General features: G+C 45.3%; 1 protein-coding gene and 1 pseudogene across 5 annotated transcripts; both read left to right on the top strand.

Annotated features, from left to right (window-relative positions):
• Nucleotides 1–959: 959 nt before the first annotated feature.
• Nucleotides 960–10,111, top strand: SLC38A5 (solute carrier family 38 member 5). Of its 5 annotated transcripts, none has more exons than XM_010821894.4 (16): nt 960–1,000; nt 2,431–2,484; nt 2,572–2,641; nt 2,998–3,113; nt 3,206–3,279; nt 3,903–3,995; nt 4,122–4,200; nt 5,999–6,081; nt 6,377–6,435; nt 6,537–6,674; nt 6,885–6,964; nt 7,620–7,720; nt 7,971–8,086; nt 8,885–9,029; nt 9,123–9,226; nt 9,699–10,111. In XM_010821894.4, exons 2-16 carry the CDS (start codon nt 2,432–2,434, stop codon nt 9,798–9,800), a joined length of 1,413 nt encoding a protein of 470 aa, XP_010820196.1. In that variant the 5' UTR covers nt 960–1,000; nt 2,431; the 3' UTR covers nt 9,801–10,111.
• A 10,102-nt stretch (nt 10,112–20,213) lies between these two features.
• LOC785658 (transcription factor Spi-C-like) lies at nt 20,214–21,317 on the top strand (annotated as a pseudogene).
• The last annotated feature ends 244 nt before the right edge of the window (nt 21,318–21,561 follow it).

Below are 21,561 nucleotides of genomic sequence, written 5' to 3'. Positions count from 1 at the left end.
CCTAGGCTGGGGTCCAGGAATTCAGGGCGTGCCCAATTTACAGACAGCGTGTATCCACACTCTCCACCCAACTACAAATTCCCTCCTTGCCTCCCTCTGGGGACCCCCCCCAAGATCTAGGGTCCTTTCTCCATTGGGCTGTCTGTCTGAGGTCAGCCTATGGTGGCCTGGCTGTGTCTCTCCCTGCACCTGTCCCACTGCTGTCCTCACATCTGTCTGTTCTTCTGCCTGAATCTGACTTTCTCTGCCTGTTGCCACCTGCCCCCATCTGTGTCTCTCAGCCTCAGCCACTTGCTCTGTCCCTTTGGGCCAGTGTGTCTGTTCCTAATCTATGTTTGTGGATGTGTCTGGCTGTGTCCACCTGTCCATCTGCATTTGTCCAGGAGCTTGCATGCGCCTCTCCCTGCCCACCGTTTCTGAGTCTTTCTCCCCTTACTGCCCAGCTGCCTATCACTCCCTCACACTCCCCGTGTCTTTCTATCCCTTCCTGTTTTCTGTCCTTGTGCTGTTTCTTCTGCCTGCTCGTCTCTATTTGAGATCATTTCTCTTCCTATCTCTGTCTCTCCTCCTGCCATCCATTCCATTCTGCCGTGTGTCTGACCTGAGTCAGTTCCCTCTGTCTGTCTTTTCCTCTCTCTAGATGTAGGTCTGTTCCTTTGATCTTTCAGTCCATCTCCACCGCCTGCCCGGGAAACCTCTGTTTACTTCAACGAGGGTTCAGATGAAGGGAGGCAACCCCTCTCTTTCCCCCACCCAGAACAAGAAGAGGGAAACTGAATTAAACTTAAAACTCTACAGGGAAAAAAAAAAAAAAACAACAAACCGCGGGGCAGATGGAGCACTGGCAGTGCTGATTAGCCACCGACAAAACCCGAGGTGTTGATTGGTCAGAGGGCAGGCGAAGGCAGGGTCTGGCTGAGTGGGAGCCCTGCCGCCCGGTGGCGGGGTCCCAGAGCCCCAGTTCTGAGTTGCCGCTTCAAGAGCTGAGAGGAGCAGGGAGGTGAGGAGGGGGTGCTGGCCATCGAGGGGGCTCCTGAGATGCCAAGGCACGAACAGGGGTCCCGGGAGGGGGCTCAGGGGTTCCCTGAAGATTTTTTTAGTCCTAGTGAGGAATTAAATGGGACGGGGGTCCTTTTGGTACCCAGATCCCAGGAAATGAATCCAGGAGTGGGTGGGAGTCTTGAAATGGTGCTCACACTTGACGATGGGGCTCCTTGAGAGCCTTCCCTGACCCACGGAGGGGATTCAGGGCTTGGGTAGGGGGTTTCCTGGAGGCAGTTTTAGTGATGATGGGGACCTTGAATGGGGTTTTCTGAGATACGGCATTCCCAGGAAGTGAGTTCAGGGCTGGGGGTTTCTTTAGAGACACTCTGTCCAGAAAAGGGGGACTCCAAGCTTGCATGGGGATTGCAGAGACACCCCACCCCAGGAAGTACATCAGGCACTGGGAGTGGGCTTTTGATGACTGTCTGAGGGACCTCTTCTCCTCATGAGGGGAAATTAGGGCTCAGGCGAGGTTCCTGAGACACCGCAAGTCCAGAAACAATCTCAAGCCTGGAAGTGTCTCTAAAGTGACTTCTACTAAAATAGGGGTATATAAGACTTGACAAAGGTCCTGGAGAATACCTCTGTAGTCCCTAGGAGGGGAATTAAATGGGAATCCCGGGGTCACTTCTATCCCTGGAAAGGGGTTCAGTTTGGAGAATTGCCTTTGGCCTCTATCGAGGATATTCAGAGTTGTGGCAGAGAGCAATTTGCCGTGTCCTGTCCCCGGCGGGGCTGGGGTCGCCGAGCCTGCCCCCCACCCCATCCCCAGCCCCTTCAACAGGTTGCATCAGCTCTTGCTCAGGCTGGCGGCCCAGGCGGGGAGGAGGGGGGTAGGGGGCGTTAGGAGGGGTGGGGCAGTCGGGTCGACACGTGTCCCTGTAAGGAGTGAGAGGCCTAACCACACGGTGAGGGTGGAGGGAAGGGGGAGGTGCTCAGGGGACCGGGGAAGGAGAGAAACCGAGAGTAAGAGAGAGTGAGTCTGGGGTCTGAGAGGAGAGGCTGTCCCCACTCCAGATGGCCATCTCGTCTGCTGAGGGGTCAGTATCTCTCATTCTGTCTCTGTCCCTACCCCTTTATCTCTAGTTGCCTTCTTTTTTTTCCGTGTCTCAATGAGTAAACTGTTGGCGTCTCTCCCTCTCTGATTCCCTTCTGTCTCTCTCCCTTCTCTTTCTCCCTCGGCCTCTCCCTCTTGTCTCCAATCCTCTCCACTTTCCTTCCTGTCTCTCTCATCCCTCTGTCCCTGTTCCCCTCGCCTCATCTGTGTTTCTGTTTCTGTATCTGTCCATTGCCATCAGAGCCTCAGTCCCCTTCATCTAGGTCGCCCCACTTTGTAAGCCACCCTGCTCCATAACTGACCACCCCACCCCATTTCTCTGCCCACAGGATGGAACTGCAGGATCCAAAGATGAACGGAGCCCTCCCTGGGAATGCTGTGGAGTGAGTCGGGGGCCCAATGGGTCAAGGTCAGAGGTCCGAATTACCTTCTCATCACCTCCTTAATTTCTCTGCCTATTCTACCTGCAGGCAGGAGCATGAGGGCTTCCTGCCCAGCCATAGTCCTTCTCCTGGGAGGAAACCGGCCCAGTTCATGGATGTGAGTGACCCCACAGGACCCATCCCAGTTGTATCTTGCCCAGCTCAGCCTCTCCCCTACTGCTCCTTCTTCCCCGGCTCTTCCCTTCTGCTGTTTTGCCTCTGGTCTCTGCCCCACACTCCCCTGTTCCTCTCTACTTCCAGCTGCTCCCCTCTAGAATCTCCCTTCCTTGCTCTCCCTTTCCCAGCTTCTTCCCATATTCAAATTATTTTCCTTCTGATGGCCCTTCCTGGGTTTCTCCCTGCCCCCATCACTTCTTCCCTAGCCTTTCCCAAGGCCCCAGCACTGGTCTCCGTCCCTAGTCTCCTTACCTGGTCCCCTCCCCATGTTCCCTGGGCCTTGCCCCTTACCAGCAGTTCGAGGGGAAGACATCGTTTGGAATGTCAGTGTTCAACCTCAGCAACGCCATCATGGGCAGCGGCATCCTGGGGCTGGCCTATGCCATGGCCCACACGGGGATCCTCCTCTTCCTGTGAGTCCTAGGCAGTCTGGGGTGGGGGCTGGGTGTTGTGGGGCCAGCCGGGAGGCCTGGAGGCCAAGTCCGAGCAGTGCCATCTGCCATAGGGCTTTGTTGCTGTGCATCGCTCTTCTGTCTTCGTACTCCATCCATCTCCTGCTGACCTGTGCTGGTGTTGTAGGTGAGACCCAGAGCTCACCTAGACCTTGGCCTCCAGACCCAAGACCGGCCCCTCAGAACTTGGATCCAGAACCCCAGACACCACACTCAAGTCTCTGGGCTCCAGACCCCAGACTGTACCCTGGGTCTCATACTTTATCTGGGCTCCCAGATTCCCAAGCCCCAATCCTCAGCCCTCAGTCTGACCATCAAAGCCTGTTGCTCAGACCCTCCCTACTCCCAGACCACTCCACTCCACCCTCGGTCTCCAGCTTACTTAGCAAGGAAGCCAGCCCCACAACCCAAGACTACCCTCCCCCAGCTCCCAAGCTGCCACAGCCCCAGATCTCAGACTTCATTCCTACCATGGCTTCAGTGGAGTGAAGCCATGGTAGGACCCCCAGGACCCCCATTACCTACATCTGGCCCCCAACCTTCTCCCTGGCCACAGATCCTACCTGCCAGACTCCAATCCCAAGCCCAATCCTAACTGCCTAACCCTCACCTTCAGCTCCGAGCAATGAGACCCAATCAGCCCAAGCCCCAGCTCCCTAGCTCCCAGGCTCTGGCCCTGGGAGGTTCTCCCACCCCTGGCCTGGCCTCCTGGACCCACAACCTGTCCCTTTCTGGTCCCCTCCCCTCCAGGCATCCGAGCCTATGAACAGCTGGGACAGAGGGCGCTGGGGCCTGCGGGGAAAGTAGTGGTGGCGGCGGTCATCTGTCTGCACAATGTTGGGGGTGAGCACTCTGAGAGGTGGGGGTCAGCTTGGGGGAAGAGGGTGGGCTGAGGTGGGCTTCCCCAGGCTGGGGTGGGAGGGAGATGAGGGGAATGCTTCTGCTTACACCTGCCCCCACCTGCACCAGCCATGTCCAGTTACCTGTTCATCATCAAATCCGAACTTCCCCTGGTTATCGCCACTTTCCTGGACATGGACCCTGAGGGGTGAGTGTGCAACACCCCTTGGCTCTGACCCACAGGCCACTGATTCTGCCTGTGGGGTCTGGCTGCTAGCTTCAACTCTATGTCCGGCTGACTCCCAGGTCTTCTATTTTTGAGGCTGTTGGGCAGGCCAGTTTGGGCAGACTGCGATTCCTGTGTACTGTGATGCTAGCAGTATGTGTGATTGCTCTGGCTAGTGGAGTCCAGTAACACCACATGTTGATTTTTGTGACTGTTCTGGCTGACTCCATGTGTCCAGTGTACTCTCATGTTGACCCTGTGGCTACGCCTATCCAGTAGACCTAAATCCTGTCCATGGGTTTGATTCTGTGACTCTTGCACTGGCAGATTCTCTGGCCATCTGTATGCTAGCTGACTACAGCTGTGTCCTGTGTGCTGTGACTCCAGCCATGTGTGTTTGACATTTGCTTACTCCGACTTTCTCTGGCCGGTGCATTCTGTTTGATTCTGGGTCCATTAGGCCTGGCTGAATCTGTCTAGGTATAAGTGTATGGTCACTGACTCCAGCAGAGTACGTGCACGTGTTTGTGCAGTGTACCATGGCACCAGCTATGTATACATGTGCCTGCTCAGTCACTCAGTCGTGTTGGACTCTGTGACCTCGTGGACTGTAGCTTATTCGGGCTCTTCTGTTTGTGGAATTTTCCAGGCGAGAATACTGGAGTGGGTTGCTGTTTCCTACTCCAATGTATAAATGATTTGTGTTTAACTCTCTGTGTTTAACGTGGTTACCATTGTTCTGGCAAATTCTTTCTGGCTGTTTGTGTGTGAGCCTCAACTGTGACTATATATGTTTTCTGTATTATGGTTCCAACCATGTATGTTTGCCTGTTCTGAGTATATATCCAGCCAATTGTGTGTTTAATTCTGCATCTGTCTGATGGCTGAATCTTTTCAGTTGTTTGTTTATGATAGCTGATTCTGGGTATCCTCTTAGATCTTTGGTTTGATCCTGAAGCCATTCAGGTAGCTAACAGTCTATGTGACTAGATGTGTCTCATTATTATAATTAGCTCCCACTGCATATATGACCAGTGGTGCTTTGTTGGTTTGTAACTGTGTGTCTAGTAGGAAGAGAATATGTGAATGCCCAGAACATATTAAGCACTATTTAATAAAATTCTTTGAGGAAATGAACAATTGTTCAGCCAATTCTGTATTAACAGACTATCCTGCCTGGACACCTCCCTCCAATATCTGTACAGATCCCTCTCTTTCTTTGAGCTTGGTTCCAACAGCATGGGCAGCTGGCTAATTCTGTCTCAGTTTCCATCTTTGACTCTGGCCAAATCGGCTCAACTACTTTCAAGTGCTCAACAAACCTTGAGTTGTTCAAACAATCACACATATGTGTTTCTGACTTTTTGTCGAGTCTGCAGATCATCAAGAGATCATCAGACTGTTGTTCTACCTGTTAGACATACCAGGGTCATGATTCACTCTGTGTCTGGCACCTTGTGTTGGACACTGTGAATCTGGCTGTTGTGGGCTGTTGTTTGCCCATCTGACTGTATGTCCACTTGAGGTCTGATGACACAGTTTGTCCAGCTATGTGTGTGTTCCCAGCTATATCCCTCTGACAGTGTGTGGCTGATAGTCTGATAATCTGTCTGGCTGTTTCTGTCATTCCTGTTGTGCCATTTGTCCCTGTAACCACCTGTAGGGGTCAGCTCATCTCTCCTGACTGTGTGCAGAAACCTGTCTGGCTGTCTTCTATGAGTGTCTGCTTGACAGTTTTCTTTGGTAGGCAGTTAGTCATTATGTTTGCCTGTCTCCTTAGGGACTGGTTCTTGAAGGGAAACCTCCTTATCATCATTGTCAGTGTTTTAATCATCCTGCCACTGGCCCTCATGAGACACTTGGGTAAGAGGCTTCCTGCCTTGGTCATTTGGATGATGGAGTTAGAGAAGGGGAGCCAGATTCAAAGAATCTCAATTTTCAAGGGCTGTGGAATACCAGGGGAGAGCTTGTTTCATGTGGGTTTTAACAGATGAATAGGAGTTTGTCAAGTGTTGGGGGGCTGGTCCAGGTGGAAGTTTGTGCAAAGTGTGGCAAAATTGGGGTGAAGGGGCCTTGAATTTAAGGTCAGACTAGGGGGTTGATATTTGCTTGGGGGGGTTCCCTTGATTTCTGAGACTCTGTATATTGCCCCTTGCAGGCTACCTGGGGTATACCAGTGGTCTCTCTCTGACCTGTATGCTGTTTTTCCTCATTTCGGTGAGTCTGAGGGAGAAGGACATGCAAAAGTACAGAAAAGGTTTGGGGCATTGGGACATAGCCTTCCCCATGACCTCACTTCCCCACCCTCCCTCCTCCAGGTCATCTATAAGAAGTTCCAGCTTGGCTGCACTGTAGGCCACAATGGAACAGCAGTGGAGAGCAAGAGCTCCCCAAGCCTTCCCATCCATGGGCTCAACACAAGCTGTGAGGCCCAGATGTTCACAGCTGACTCACAGGTTGGTGTGCTGGCATATGTCTATGCCTTGCACTGTACGCAGGTCCTCTGGTTTTGTCCCACACTGCACTCTGCTCAGAGTGGAGCCAGGTATTGGACATCAGGGGCTTCCATGCGTCTGATGTGGAAGGCAATGGTGGAGCTGGGGGGGTGGGGAGGAGAAGATGGAGCCCTTATACTCTAATCTCTTGTACTTGGACCATTCCCCCAGATGTTCTACACAGTGCCCATTATGGCTTTTGCCTTTGTCTGCCACCCTGAAGTGCTGCCCATCTACACAGAACTCTGCCGGTGAGTGGGCAGGCAAGTGGGCATGGGTGATAGGGCAGCAGGTGGGGTGATAGTCATAATGCCTATCATGGTCCTGGTACTGTACAGCTCGATTGTGGCCAGATTGTGCCAAGGAAGGGGTTTGAGGTGGCCAGGAGGGCTTGGGGGATGCAACACAGTGACTGTTCACTAATTGGGGCTTAAGTATTCTACCCTTTTAACATCCAGTATAAGTGTGAATGGACAAATGGAGAGGCTGAGATCAGATGAAGGGGTGGCATATGTGGATGGGATGGGGGAGATGGGGAAGGTCAGATGGAGAGGGATATGGATGTGCAAAGGAAGGGCAGGGATGATATGATGATGGGAGGAATGTATGAATGATCAATCAGGGGGACAGTGTGGATAATCAGAATGGAGGGAGAGGCTGTGACAGTCAAATGAAAAAGAGAGACAGAGATGGTCAAAGAGATAGGCAGAGTTGGTTATATGGGGTTAGAGGGATGGATAGAGAAGGGAGGCGTGGCTAATACAGGGGAGGCAGAGATGGGCATCTCAGCGTGTACTAGCTGAACATCAGCTCTGGGAAGACTCTAGAGGATGGGGGCTGGTTTGGAGGGGCCTGGACCAAGTCCACGGGTCTGGACATGACAGTTCTATGACCTCTATACCTCAGGCCCTCCAAGCGCAGAATGCAGGCTGTGGCCAACGTGTCCATTGGGGCCATGTTCTGCATGTATGGGCTCACGGCGACCTTTGGATACCTCACCTTCTACAGTGAGTGCGGCTGGGGCCAGGGCTGGGTAGAGAGCTAGGGTGGGGACTGGGTAGATTACTAAGCAGGAGCCTCAGCACTTTCCCTGCATGCTTTCAGACCCCTCGGTTTCCAAAGGGACTATACACACCCTGCATGGAGATTTTGTCACTGTCTGTGTGTGCGTGTGTATGTGTGTGCACACATATATGTTTCTGGGACACTGGTCCTGGTGCTTCAATCACATCCCATCTCCTGTGTCCCATGTCCCAGGCAGCGTGGAGGCGGAGATGCTGCACATGTACAGCCAGCATGACCTGCTCATCCTCTGTGTGCGTCTAGCGGTGCTGCTCGCTGTGACTCTCACGGTGCCAGTTGTGCTGTTCCCTGTATGTTGGGGGCAAGAGTGGGCCTACAGGGTGGAGGGGCATGGATGGATGGGTAGAGCGTTAGGCAGGAATGTTTGGATGGAGGGTGGAGGTAGGAGTGGATGGATGGATGGATAGAGGAGGCTGGGATGGACAGACAGGGAAGATAGAGTTGTCAGATGGACAGAGAAGGCTAAAATAGATGGTCAGACACAAGGGGGACATGGATGGCAGAGTATAAAGAATCAGAAGAACAGGGTTGTCATTTCGAGGGAGAAGGCACAGATGTCTGACTAGACAGAAGAGGGAAGCAGGAATAGACAGAGGGTAGAGGCATAGGTAGATGGATATTCAAGATGAAGAAACAGGGATGGACAGATAAAGGATGGAGACAGAAGTAGTGAGGTGTAGGAGGGACAAGGCTCCCTGATGGAGAGGTTGGCTGAGCAGACAGAGGAGGGAGATGGAAGTCATCAGATGAGGAGAGAGGGGCAGGGACCTCAGGGTGGAAGGACATGTGGGTGGTCAGGAAGGATGAGGCAGACATAGTTGGATAGAGGAGGACAAGATTTCAGACAGTGAGTGGAAGCATAGATGGATGATCACCCAGAAGGGTCACAGACTGTCAAGCAGAAGGGATGCAGGATGCTCATGTAGAAGGTGGAGGCACAGATGGATGGTCAGACAGAATGGAGGTAGAGTCAGATGGAGGAGAAATCAGGGGTCTCAGACTATGGGTGGTGTTAGAGACAGATATATACATAGAAGGGGAGGCAGTGCTTGAGCCCTGACCCTCATCCTACTGTACTCTGGTCACAGATCCGCCGGGCTCTGCAGCAGCTACTTTTTCCAAGCAAGGCCTTCAGCTGGCCACGCCATGTGGCCATAGCACTGATCCTGCTTGTCTTGGTCAATGTTCTTGTCATCTGTGTGCCAACCATCCGGGATATCTTTGGGGTTATCGGTCTGTATCCCCAGCCCTAGTCCCAGACCCCACATAATATGGGCCTTGTACCCCAATCTTACATTGCTTCTTTCCTTCCTGCTTGTCCTTCAGGGTCTACCTCAGCCCCCAGCCTCATTTTCATCCTTCCCAGCATCTTCTACCTCCGCATTGTGCCCTCTGAGGTGGAGCCCCTCTACTCCTGGCCCAAGATCCAGGTGAGCATTCCAGGGGAGGGCTGGGGAAAGAGGGAGCATTCTGAAGAGGGAGCATTCAAAGATGGCTAAAGGTTGAAGGAACATTTTCAAGAGGGGGCTTGGAGCAGAGAGGGCAGATGGTCTAGAAGAATGAAGAAGATTGTCATAGGAAGAGGCTGAGCAGACAGAGCACAAGAAGAGTTTGAGAAGACAGCAAGCACTTAAGAAGGGGCTGGCGTGGAGGAAGCATTCTTCAGACAGATGGAAGGAGCACTATTAGGAGAAGTTTGGAACATTTTCAAGGAAGATGGGGGAGAGTACTCCCTGAAGAATTTTAGGAAGACGGAAGGAGGAGTCACAGGAAGGGGTTGGTTTTAAAGGAGAGAGAGCAGAAAAGGAGGATCAGGAATGAATGCAGCACTCCCTGGAGGGGATGGAGGAGCTTGGGTGTAGGTACACACCCAGCCCCATCTTTTCTCCCTCTCACCCACAGGCTCTGTGTTTTGGTGTCTTGGGGGTCCTCTTCATGGCGATCAGCCTAGGTTTCATGTTTGCCAACTGGGCCACAGGCCAGAGCCATGTATCTGGACACTGACCAAGCCCTGCTTCACCTGGGCCCCAGTGTGCATCCACCCGTGCACGTGGAGGGAGATGGACTGCTCTCCCGGTTCCCATCAACATAGCCACAGGCTGAAGAGTGGTTCACTCCCTTCTTCCTCAGGGGATGCCAAGCTCAGATCATGACTCTAACCCCAACCCCAACCCTACAGGAGGAGGAGGAGGAGGCTAGGCCCTTAGGGAACCCCTGCCCAGTCCAGTCTTTTCTGCCTCCTCCTTGTAGAAGCTGTTTGTCAGGATCACCGTTGAGCTAAAGGGGAAGAATAAAGATGCTAAATTGCAACTCTATCATCAGTATTTCATTTCTTTCCGGCACTTCTTAGGGGAGCCTTCCCAGGTTCACATTGGTAAATGACAGGAGGACTGTAGCGGCTCTTATCTGTTCACCCACTTCTCTGCCCTTCAGTAGCTGGCTACAAAACTCACATAGATCCCTTCACTGGCTCACTCAGGAAACATCTCCCAGAGCCTACTGGCAACCAGGTGCTGTTCTAGGGTGCTGGGGGTATAGCAGCAGATTGAGCAGACAATAATCCCTGAAGTTGAACAAAAAATCCCTGAAGTTACACAAGAAAGGGCAAAATATGACCTGCCAGCCAAATTCAGCCCACTGACTTTTTGTTTATCCCCAAGCTAATAATAATGGTTTACACATTTCTAAGTGATTGGAAAAAAAATCAAAAGAAGAATTTGTGACAGTTGAAAATTAACATGAAATTCAAACCTCAGTGTCTTCAAATAAAGCTTCATTGAAACTGTCACACTCCTGGTACAGGCCACCAAAACAAACAAACAAACAATACAGTCACGCTTGCTCATTTACACACTGATGATGGCTCTTTAGTGTTACAACAGCAGAGATGAGGAGTTACAAGGGAGACCACAGAGCTCACAAAGCCTAAGCTATTTATTATCTGGCCCTTTTCAGGAAAAAATTGCTAAATCTCTGATCTAGCTGAAGAGAGGAAAACAGATAAAGAGGAGCACTATGAGGAAAATGAGTGTAATGCTGGGATTGGTGGGGGGGGCGGGCAATCAGGGAGACCTTATAGAGGAAAGGAAAAGGAGCTGGGTCCTTGATTGACTAGAAGGAGCAAGTCAAGTTTCAGGTAGAGGAAGCAGCCAGTGCAGAGGCCCTGAGGTAGGAGCAAGCATGGCAGGTCCAAGGAGGAACCAGGGTGGCCATTTTGCTCTCCCATCAACCAATGACACCACAGTCTTGCCAGCAGACTGTTAGGAGACATAGACATTTACCTCACTAATAAGTGAAAAATTCACATGTGTTTCTTTCAGTTTAATTCAGTCACTCAATCACGTCTGACTCTTTGCGACTCCATGGACTGCAGCATATCAGGCTTCTCTGTCCATCACCAACATGCAGAACTTACTCAAACTCACGTGCATCAAGTGGGTGATTCCATCCAACCATCTTGTCCTCTGTCATCCCCTTCTCCTCCAGCCTTCAGTCTTTCCCAGCATCAGGGTCTTTTCCAGTGAGTCAGCTCTTTGCATCAGGTGGCCAAAGTACTGGAATTTGAGCTTCAGCATCAGTCCTTCCAATGAATATTCAGGACTGATTTCCTTTAGGATTGACTGATTGGATCTCCTTGGAGTCCAAGTGACACTCAAGAGTCTTCTCTAACACCACAGTTCAAAAGCATCAGTTCTTAGGCGCTCAGCTTTCTTTATGGTCCAACTCTCACATCCATACATGACTACTGGAAAAACCATAGCTTTGACTAGACAGACCTTTGTCAGCAAAGTAATGTCTCTGCTTTTTAATATGCTGTACAGGTTGGTCATAGCTTACCTTCCAAGGAGCAAGTGTCTTTTAATTTCATGGCTGCAATCACCATATGCAGTGATTTCGGAGCCCAAATAAACAAAGTCTGTCACTGTTTACATTGTTTCCCCATCTATTTGCCATGAAGTGATGGGACCAGATACCATGATCTTAGTTTTCTGAATGTTGAGTTTTAAGCCAGCTTTTTTATTCTCCTCTTTCACTTTCATCAAGAGGCTCTTTAGTTCTTCTTCACTTTCTGCCATAAGGGTGGTGTCATCTGCATATCTGAGGTTATTGATATTTCTCTCGGCAATCTTGATTACAGCTTGTGCTTCATCCAGCCAGGCATTTCGCATTCTGTACTCTGCATATAAGTTCAATAAGCAAGGTGACAATATACAGCCTTGATGTACTCCTTTCCCAATTGGGAACCAGTCTGTTGTTCCATGTCCGGTTCTAACTGTTGCTTCCTGACCTGCATACAGACTTCTCAAGAGGAAGGTCAGGTGGTCTGGTATTCCCATCTGTTAAGAATTTTCCACAGTTTGTTGTGATCCACACAGTCAAAGGCTTTAGCATAGTAAATAAAGCAGAAATAGATGTTTTTCTGGAACTCTCTTGCTTTTTCAATGATCCAGCAGATGTTGGCAATTTGATCTCTGGTTCCTCTGCCTTTTCTAAATCCAGCTTGAACATCTGGAAGTTCGCGGTTCATGTATTGTTGAAGCCTGACTTGGAGAATTTTGAGCATTACTTTGATAGCATGTGAGATGAGTGCAATTGTGCAGTAGGTTGATCATTCCTTGGCATTGCTTTTCTTTGGGATTGGAATGAAAACTGACCTTTTCCAGTCCTGTGGCCACTGCTGAGTTTTCCAAATTTGCTGGCGTATTGAGTGTAGCACTTTCACAGCATCTTTTAGGATGTGAAATAGCTCAACTGGGATTCCATCACCTCCACTAGCTTTGTTCGTAGTGATGCTTTCTAAAGCCCACTTGACTTCTCATTCCAGGGTGTCTGGCTCTAGGTGAGTGATCACACCATCATGGTTATGTGTGTCATGAAGATCTTTTTTGTATAGTTCTTCTGTGTATTCTTGCCACGTCTTCTTAATATCTTCTGCTTCTGTTAGGTCCATACCATTTTTGTCTTTTATTGTGCCCATCTTTGCATGAAATGTTCCCTTGGTATCTCTAATTTTCTTGAAGAGCTCTCTAATCTTTCCCATTCTATTGTTTTCCTTATTTTTTTGCATTGATCACTGAGGAAGGTTTTCTTATCCTTCCTTGCTATTCTTTGGAACTCTGCATTCAAATGAGTATATCTTTCCTTTTCTCCTTTGCCTTTTGCTTTATGAAAGATTTCACTTTATGTGTTTATTTATGAAAAAAGTTTTCAGATGTTTAAGAGACATTCATTTGTCTTCTCAGATAATTTTTCTACATCTAAAAGCCACTGCTGCTGCTGCTGCTAAGTCGCTTCAGTTGTGTCTGACTCTGTGCGACCCCATAGACGGCAGCCCACCAGGCCCCCCGCCCCTGCCCCCGTCCCTGGGATTCTCCAGGCAAGAACACTGGAGTGGGTTGCCATTTCCTTCTCCAATGCATGAAAGTGAAAAGTGAAAGTGAAAAGTGAAAGTGAAGTTGCTCAGTCATGTACGACTCTTCGTGACCCCAGGGACTGCAGCCTACCAGGCTCCTCCGTCCGTGGGATTTTCCAAGCAAGAGTACTGGAGTGGGGTGCCATTGCCTTCTCCACTATAAGCCACTACAGTTTTATAATCTTTTCTCTCCTCTCTATGTTTGGAAATGGGGCAGTTGACTAGAGTTGATTACTTCTGTATACTCCTTGTTTCACTGTTCCTTCCTTCCTGCCACTAAAGTTAAGCTCAACAAGCTTGCTTTTTAATAATAAACTAACTTTAAATCCCAGTGCCTGGCCCTAAAAAATGTTCATCTTCATGTTGAACCTTAAGATCATCCTCTCAATAAGCACTCTTGCAGAGTGAAACTTAAAAATTTTGATGAAGTCTAATTTATCTATTTTTTAGTGGGTTGCACTTTCAGTGTCATGTTTATGAACTCTTCAGCATGCCCAGTTTTAAATTTTTATGTTTTACATTTAAATCTATGACCCATTTGAATGACTTTTTGTGTTAGGTATGAGATTTAGGGGGCTTCCCAGGTAGGGCTAGTGGTAAAGAACCCACCTGACAGTGCAGGAGACATAAGAGACATGGGTTCAATCCCTGGGTCGGGAAGATCCCCTGGAGGAAGGCTTGGCAACCCACTCCAGTATTCTTGCCTGGAGAATCCTACAGACAGAGGAGCCTGGCAGGCTACAGTCCATGGGGTCGCACAAAGTCAGACATGACTGAAGCAACTTAGCACACACATGAGGTTTAGTTCAATGTTCTTTTGGGGGAGCCTATGGATATCCAGTTGCTTCAGCAAAATTTCTTAAGACAATACTTCTTCCACTGAATCACTTTTGTAATTTTGTAGAAAAATAAAAAATAAGTGTGAGACTATTTCTGGGTTTTCTATTTTGTTCTGTTTTGATCTACATGTTTATTTTCTACCCAACATTACATTTTTGACTTCAAATTTGGTTGAGTGATTCCTCCCATGTTGGAGGGAGGAACATTTTCCAAGTTGTTTTTAGCTATTCTAGTTCTTTTGCCTTTCCATATAAATTTTAGAATAATCTTGTCTATATCTATAATATTTCTTGAATTTTTATAAGAATTGCATCAATCTGAACATCAAAGTGTGGATATACTTTTGTATATACTTTTGTGGATATCAAGTGTTTGATATCTGTATATCAAACCTTTACTATGTTGAGTCTTCTCTGGATCTTTTCCTCAATGGTTTGTAGTGCTCAGTATATAAGTTTTATACATGTATTATTAAATTTATACCTAATTGTTTCATTTTCTTTGCAGCAATTGTAAGTGGTATTATGTTTTTGGGGCTTCCCTTGTGGCACAGTGGTAAAGAATTCACCTGCAATACACGAGACTCGGGTTCAATCCCTGACTTGGGAAGATCCCCTGGAGAAGGGCATGGCTACCCACTCCAGTATTCTTGCCTGAGAAATACCATGGACAGAGGAGCCTGGTGGGCTACAGTTTATGGGGTCTCAAAGTGTTGGACACAACTTAGTGACTAAAGAACAAATTATGTTTTAAATTTAAGTCTTCATTGCTCACCATTCCCACTATTAATATCAATATTAGTCAATATTGAACTAGACATCATGCCCATTGCAACAAGAGGGGTAAGTATTTTAAAATGATGGTAATCATGTTATTTTTTCAGATGATGAGGTTATCTACTTAGGAGAACCAAGAAAATCAACAAAGTATTAGAATTAGAAAAAGAATTCAGTAAGTTGTCATGGACACAAAATAAATATCCAAAAATCAATTTGTATTCCTACCTCTCAGAAATAATCAGATAGAAATTACAATGGGGAAAAATATTCTGCTTACAACAACCACAAAATGGTAAAAAAAAAAAAAACTCACTAAGAATAAACTGAATCAGAAATATTCTTCTTTCTAAATTCCATATCATATAAGAAACAAATCTTTCTAAATTCCATATCATATAAGAAACAAATCACCAGTCCAGGTTTGATGCAGGATACAAGGATGCTTGGGTCTGGTACACTGGGATGACCCAGAGGGATGGTATGGGGAGGGAGGTGGGGGGGGGTTCAGGTTGGGGAACACGTGTACACCTGTGGCAGATTCATGCTGATGTATGGCAAAACCAATACAATATTGTAAAGTAAAAAAAAAAAATAATAATAAAAGGAAAAAAAAAGAAATATTCATGACTATAGTAACAGCACTATAAAACTGAACTCAAGGACAGAAAAGAAAATGGGAATAAATTTACAGAAATATTCTATTTCTGAATGAGAAGATTCTTTATTGTACAGATGTCATTTCTGATATCTATTTTATACACTTTCTATTTACTGCAAGTTTCTACTTAATGCAATTTTTAAACAAAATCCATGTGAGATTTTCTTTGGATTATGACTTACTTTTTGAATTATGTCAGACTGATTCTAAAGTTTGCCGGTGGAAAACCAGGTGGCAACAGAATAAATATATGAGAATAGCCAAGAATTATTTTTAGTTTTCCTGAATTATTTGAAATTTAGACAAGTTTGAAACACTTTTATTTATTATTTTATTTATTTATTTTTTTTTACTTTACAATATTGTGTTGGTTTTGCCATACATCAACATGAGAAAATACTCAGATATACAGGCCTGAATTCTTTTTTTAATTGGAATATAATTGACATATAGCATTATATCAGTTTCAGGTGTACAACATAATGATTTAATGTTTGTATATATTGTGAAATGATTACCACAATAAGTCAACATTCATCATCACACATAGTTACAATTTTTTTCTTGTGATGAAAACTTTTAAGATCAATTCTCTTAGCAACTCTCAAATATACAATATGTATTTTAGCTATAGTCACCATGCTGTATATTACACCATCAGGATTTATCTATTTTATAACTAAGATTTTTTTAAAAACTAAAGAATAGTAGAGTGTTCTTGCCTTAGCAAATGTTGTCCAGTTCAGTTCAGTCGCTCAGTCGTGTCCGACTCTTTGCGACCCTATGAATCACAGCACGCCAGGCCTCCCTGTCCATCACCAACTCCCAGAGTTCACTCAAACTCATGTCCATAGAGTTGGTGATGCCATCCAGCCATCTCATCCTCTGTCGTCCCCTACTTCTCCTGCCCCCAATCTCTCCCAGCATCAGAGCCTTTTCCAATGAGTCAACTCTCTGCATCAGGTGGCCAAAGTATTGAAGTTTCAGCTTCAGCATCAGTCCTTCCAATGAACACCTAGGACTGATCTCCTTTAGGATGGACTGGCAGGATCTCCTTGCAGTCCAAGGGACTCTCAAGAGTCTTCTCCAACACCACAGTTCAAAAGCATCAATTCTTCGGCGCTCAGCTTTCTTCACAGTTCAACTTTCACATCCATACATGACCACTGGAAAAACCATAGCCTTGACTAGACGGACCTTTGTTGGCAAAGTAATGTCTCTGCTTTTGAATATGCTATCTAGGTTGGTCATAACTTTCCTTCCAAGGAATAAGCGTCTTTTAATTTCATGGCTGCAATCACCATCTGCAGTGATTTTGGAGCCCCCAAAAATAAAGTGTAACACTGTTTCCACTGTTTCCCCATCTATTTCCCATGAAGTGATGGGACCAGATGCCATGATCTTCGTTTTCTGAATGTTGAGCTTTAAAAGCCAACCTTTTCACTCTCCTCTTTCACTTTCATCAAGAGGCTTTTTAATTCCTCTTCACTTTCTGCCATAAGGGTGGTGTCATCTGCATATCTGAGGTTATTGATATTTCTCCCGGCTATCTTGATTCCAGCTTGTGCTTCTTCCAAGGATCAAGACCATCCCCATGGAAAAGAAATGCAAAAAACCAAAATGGCTGTCTGAGGAGGCCTTACAAATAGCTGTGAAAAGAGGAGAAGCAAAAAGCAAAGGAGAAAAGGAAAGATATAAGCATCTGAATACAGAGTTCTGAAGAATAGCAAGGTGAGATAAGAAAGCCTTCCTCAGTGATCAATGCAAAGAAATACAGGAAAACAACAGAATGGGAAAGACTAGAGATCTCTTCAAGAAAATTAGAGATACCAAGGGAACATTTCATGCAAAGATGGGCTCCATAAAGGACAGAAATGGTATGGACCTAACAGAAGCAGAAGATATTAAGAAGACGTGGCAAGAATACACAGAAGAACTGTACAAAAGAGATCTTCATGACCCAGATAATCATGATGGTGTGATCACTCACCTAGAGCCAGACATCCTGGAATGTGAAGTCAAGTGGGCCTTAGAAAGCATCACTTCGAACAAAGCTAGTGGAGGTGATGGAATTCCAGTTGAGCTATTTCAAATCCTGAAAGATATGTTGTGAAAGTGCTGCACTCAATATGCCAGCAAATTTGGAAAACTCAGCAGTGGCCATGGGACTGGAAAAGGTCAGTTTTCATTCCAACCCCAAAGAAAGGCAATGCCAAAGAATGCTCTAACTGCTGCACAATTGCACTCATCTCACACGCTAGTAAAGTAATGCTCAAAATTCTCCAAGCCAGGCTTCAGCAATACATGAACCGTGAACTTCCTGATGTTCAAGCTGGTTTTAGAAAAGGCAGAGGAACCAGAGATCAAATTGCCAACATCTGCTGGATCATTGAAAAAGCAAGAGAGTTCCAGAAAAACATCTATTTCTGCTTTATTGACTATGCCAAAGCTTTTGACTGTGTGGATCACAATATACTGTGGAAAATTCTAAAAGAGATGGGAATACCAGACCACCTGACCTGCCTCTTGAGAAACCTATACACAGGTCAGGAAGCAACAGTTAGAACAAATGTTGAGATGTACTTTAAAATCAGTAAGGGGCCTGGAACAATGTGTTAGGCAGAATAAGTGCCCCATCTGCTAGGGTGTCCATATCCTTAGGCCCAGAACCTGGGAATTAAAATTGCAGGTGGAATTAAGTTTGCTAAACTTTAAAATAGATTATCCTGGATTATCTGGGTGGGTCCAAGGTAATCACAAGGGCCTTTACAAGTGGAAGGTGGAACCAGGAGTCAGAGAAAGAGATATGGTGACAGAACCAGGGTCAGAGAGATATTATGTGTTGGCTTTGTGGATGATGGAAAGGGGACCATGAGCCAAGGAATGAGGGCAACCTCTAGAAGCTGGAAAGGACAAGACAGTGGTTTTTCTTCTGGAGCCCCACGAAAAGAACACATCCCTGGGAATACCTTGATTTTAGCCCAGTGAGACTCATTTTGGATTTCTGATGAATAGAGGTATAAGAGAATAATTTTGTGTTAAGCCACTAAGTATGTGGTAATTTGTTATAACAGCAAGAGAAATCTAATATCCAGAGAAATAATTAGTGAAACAAGCTGATCAATATACAAAACTTTTGCATGCATTTCCAAACGTGGGCAAAAGATAGATTGTATATGTTTTTTAAAATTAGAGGTTTAAATATGAAAATTTAAAGTTGTAAAAAACTAGAAGAAAATTTTGGAAAATATTATGATAAATCTTCAGGTGACATAGCATTTCTTGTCATTACACCAATGCTAAGAGGAATAAATCTGACATATTTAAGATGTAAAATTAAAGTGCTACCTAAGTCAAATGACACCATAGACAACGATTTGAAAAGCAAATTTGAGGGGAAATGTTGAAACATATTTTGGGTGGTGGGTAGTGATTTAGTTGTTAAGTCATGTTCGACTCTTGGAACCAACTGAGCCACCAGGGAAGCCTGAAACATGTTGTAGGAGAGGGAAAAAAATCTTTTCCTTCTACCATTCTATGTTCTTGGCTGGGGCTCTGTAACAAGACAGATTAATAAGAGAAAAACAAGTGCAATTTTATTAATATGTGTAAATCATATACAGATGGGAGAAACTCAGAGATGAGTAACTCAAAGGGATGGTTAGAGCTTGGATTCACATGGGAACCTGGCCTAAAACAAAGGAAAGAGGAGTTTGGGGCTACTGGATGAGAGGAAAGGTATTGGAAAGTGACAAGGCAAGTATGGTAAACAAGGATAAGATTTGTTATGCAGATTTAAGTCAGTGCTTTCTCTGTGGATAAGAATTTCTAATGATTTAGTCATCCTTCTCTTCTTAGCTCAGAGAGAGGATGACATTCTTACAAATGGAGATTTCCTTTATAAATGTAAATTTCCCATACAAAAGAATAACTTCTACTCTCTCTCTAGAACTTCCCTAGTGTCTGTTGTTTCTCAAAATGATCAGCTTAAAGTAATCTATGCCAAAGAGGCATATTTTGGGGTGGCACATTCTATTCTCCTACAATATGCAACAAATTAAAAATAACTGTCCTTAATAGATAACAAAGCTTTAGAAAATCAATAAGAGAAGCTGGAGCAAACCAATGGAAAAAATGTGTTTGGGCAATGACATTACTTCACAGTATACCACAAAGAGATTAAGAAGTAGAAAGTATGAAAGGAAAAAAGATAAAGCTAATGGAGAATAGATGCTGAAAGTTTCAACATTCATCTAATAGGAGTTCCAGACATAGAGAATAGAAAAGCTGGAAAGGAAGGCAGGCAATACATGAAGAAATAATGTTCTAGAATTTTCTGAGCTGAGAGGAGAAACTTCAAACTGAAAAGAAACATTAAGTTCTGAGCATGATTCAAACACACATACATGCATATGTGTGCACACACACATATGTGAAATAAAAATTTTAAGTTAAAAATAAAGTCCCAAAAGGGGAAAATTCTGAAAGTTTCCAGAGAGAAAACTGAGAGAATATGATGATGTTTTTCAAAGAGCTGATGAGAAATAACTTTGAACTTAGATTTCTAGATCCAGCCAAAATAATCCAGATGAGAACAAAAACATTTCAGAAAATTTATCAGACACCCTTTCTGAAAGGATGATTTGGGTATGTGATTCAGCAAGAAGGAAAATACATGAATTTAAGAGGAAGAAGGGGGTTCCAATGAAGCAATGGTGAGGGGGGAAACAGTAAAATTTACTGAAAAAAATCTAAAATAAGTTTGATTGTAAATTTAAAAAATTACAGTCTTGAAATACAATTCAGCTAATATCAACATGTAAGATGAGGGGAGGGACAGGAAAGAAGATAAAAGTTCTTGTGTTGTTTAAAGGGATGGGTATGGGAGAGTGTTGCAGACCTGTGCTTCAGAGGGGAAAGTTGTTTCCACCTGGAGCACTTGTAAATATTGGATTGGCCTCTGATGGACAGAATTGTCATGTTTTTAATGAAGCATGGCTTGTGCTGAACAAGACAAGCTGGGTCAAGCATTTGAAGATTCTTTTGAAGTACTGAGGCAGCATTCAACTGGAGACTTTCAGTACTCCTCAGATTACAAAAATTACCTGGCTTTTATCAACCACCGTTCTCATATCAGAGGAAATTCCAACAGCTATGGTTTGCAGCCTGCAGAGGAACCCATCTATAATTGGAGAACAGTAACAAACAGTGCTACGGACCTCTATTTTGAAGGAAATATTCATCAATCTCTGCAGAACATCCCCAAAAACCAGCTGGTACAACCTGCTCTTCTCCAGCAAAAGGGAGGAAAAGGCAGGAAGAAGCTCTGACTGTTTGAATACCTTCATGAATCCCTATGTAATCCAGAGATGGCATCTTGTATTCAGTGGATAGATCAAACCAAAGGCATCTTTCAGTTTGTATCAAAAAACAAAGAAAAACTTGCCCAACTCTGGGGAAAAAGAAAAGGCAACCAGAAGACCATGACTTATCAGAAAATGGCCAGAGCACTGAGGAATTATGGAAGAACTGGGGAAATCATCAAAATCCGGAGAAAGCTAACTTACCAGTTCAGTGAGGCCGTTCTCCAAAGACTGTCTGCACCTTATTTCTTGGAAAAAGAGATCTTCTATTCACAGTATGTTCAACCTGATCAAGGATATCTCAGTTTAAATAACTGGAATGCAAATTATAATTATACATATGCCAATTACCATGAGCTAAGTCACCCTGATTGCTAAATACACTCTTACATTTCATAATTTTCTGACATCAGAAGTCTCTACAAGTTTTAGGATTTTTCTCTAAAAGCAAATACTGAAAAAAACACTTCATGATTGTTATCTTCTATGACATAGCATATAATCTATACTAACTTGGGGAGAAATTTTGCCAGTGAACAGCTCTTTAGAATGATTGTCCCATTTGAAAGTATAGACTAAATGTCCTTCCTCTTACTAGTAACTATGCAATTATTTCTTTCTAGATTAATAAAGCCAGTGGAGACCGTTTGATTTGCATATTGATTAAACATTATTTTCTTGTCACTCAGACCAAAAAAAAAAAAAATCACTT

This window comes from Bos taurus, chromosome X, assembly GCF_002263795.3.
Source record: "Bos taurus isolate L1 Dominette 01449 registration number 42190680 breed Hereford chromosome X, ARS-UCD2.0, whole genome shotgun sequence".
NCBI lineage: Eukaryota > Metazoa > Chordata > Mammalia > Artiodactyla > Bovidae > Bos > Bos taurus.
The sequence above is the reverse complement of the archived record's forward strand: the minus strand, read 5'-3'. Positions and strand labels throughout refer to the sequence as shown.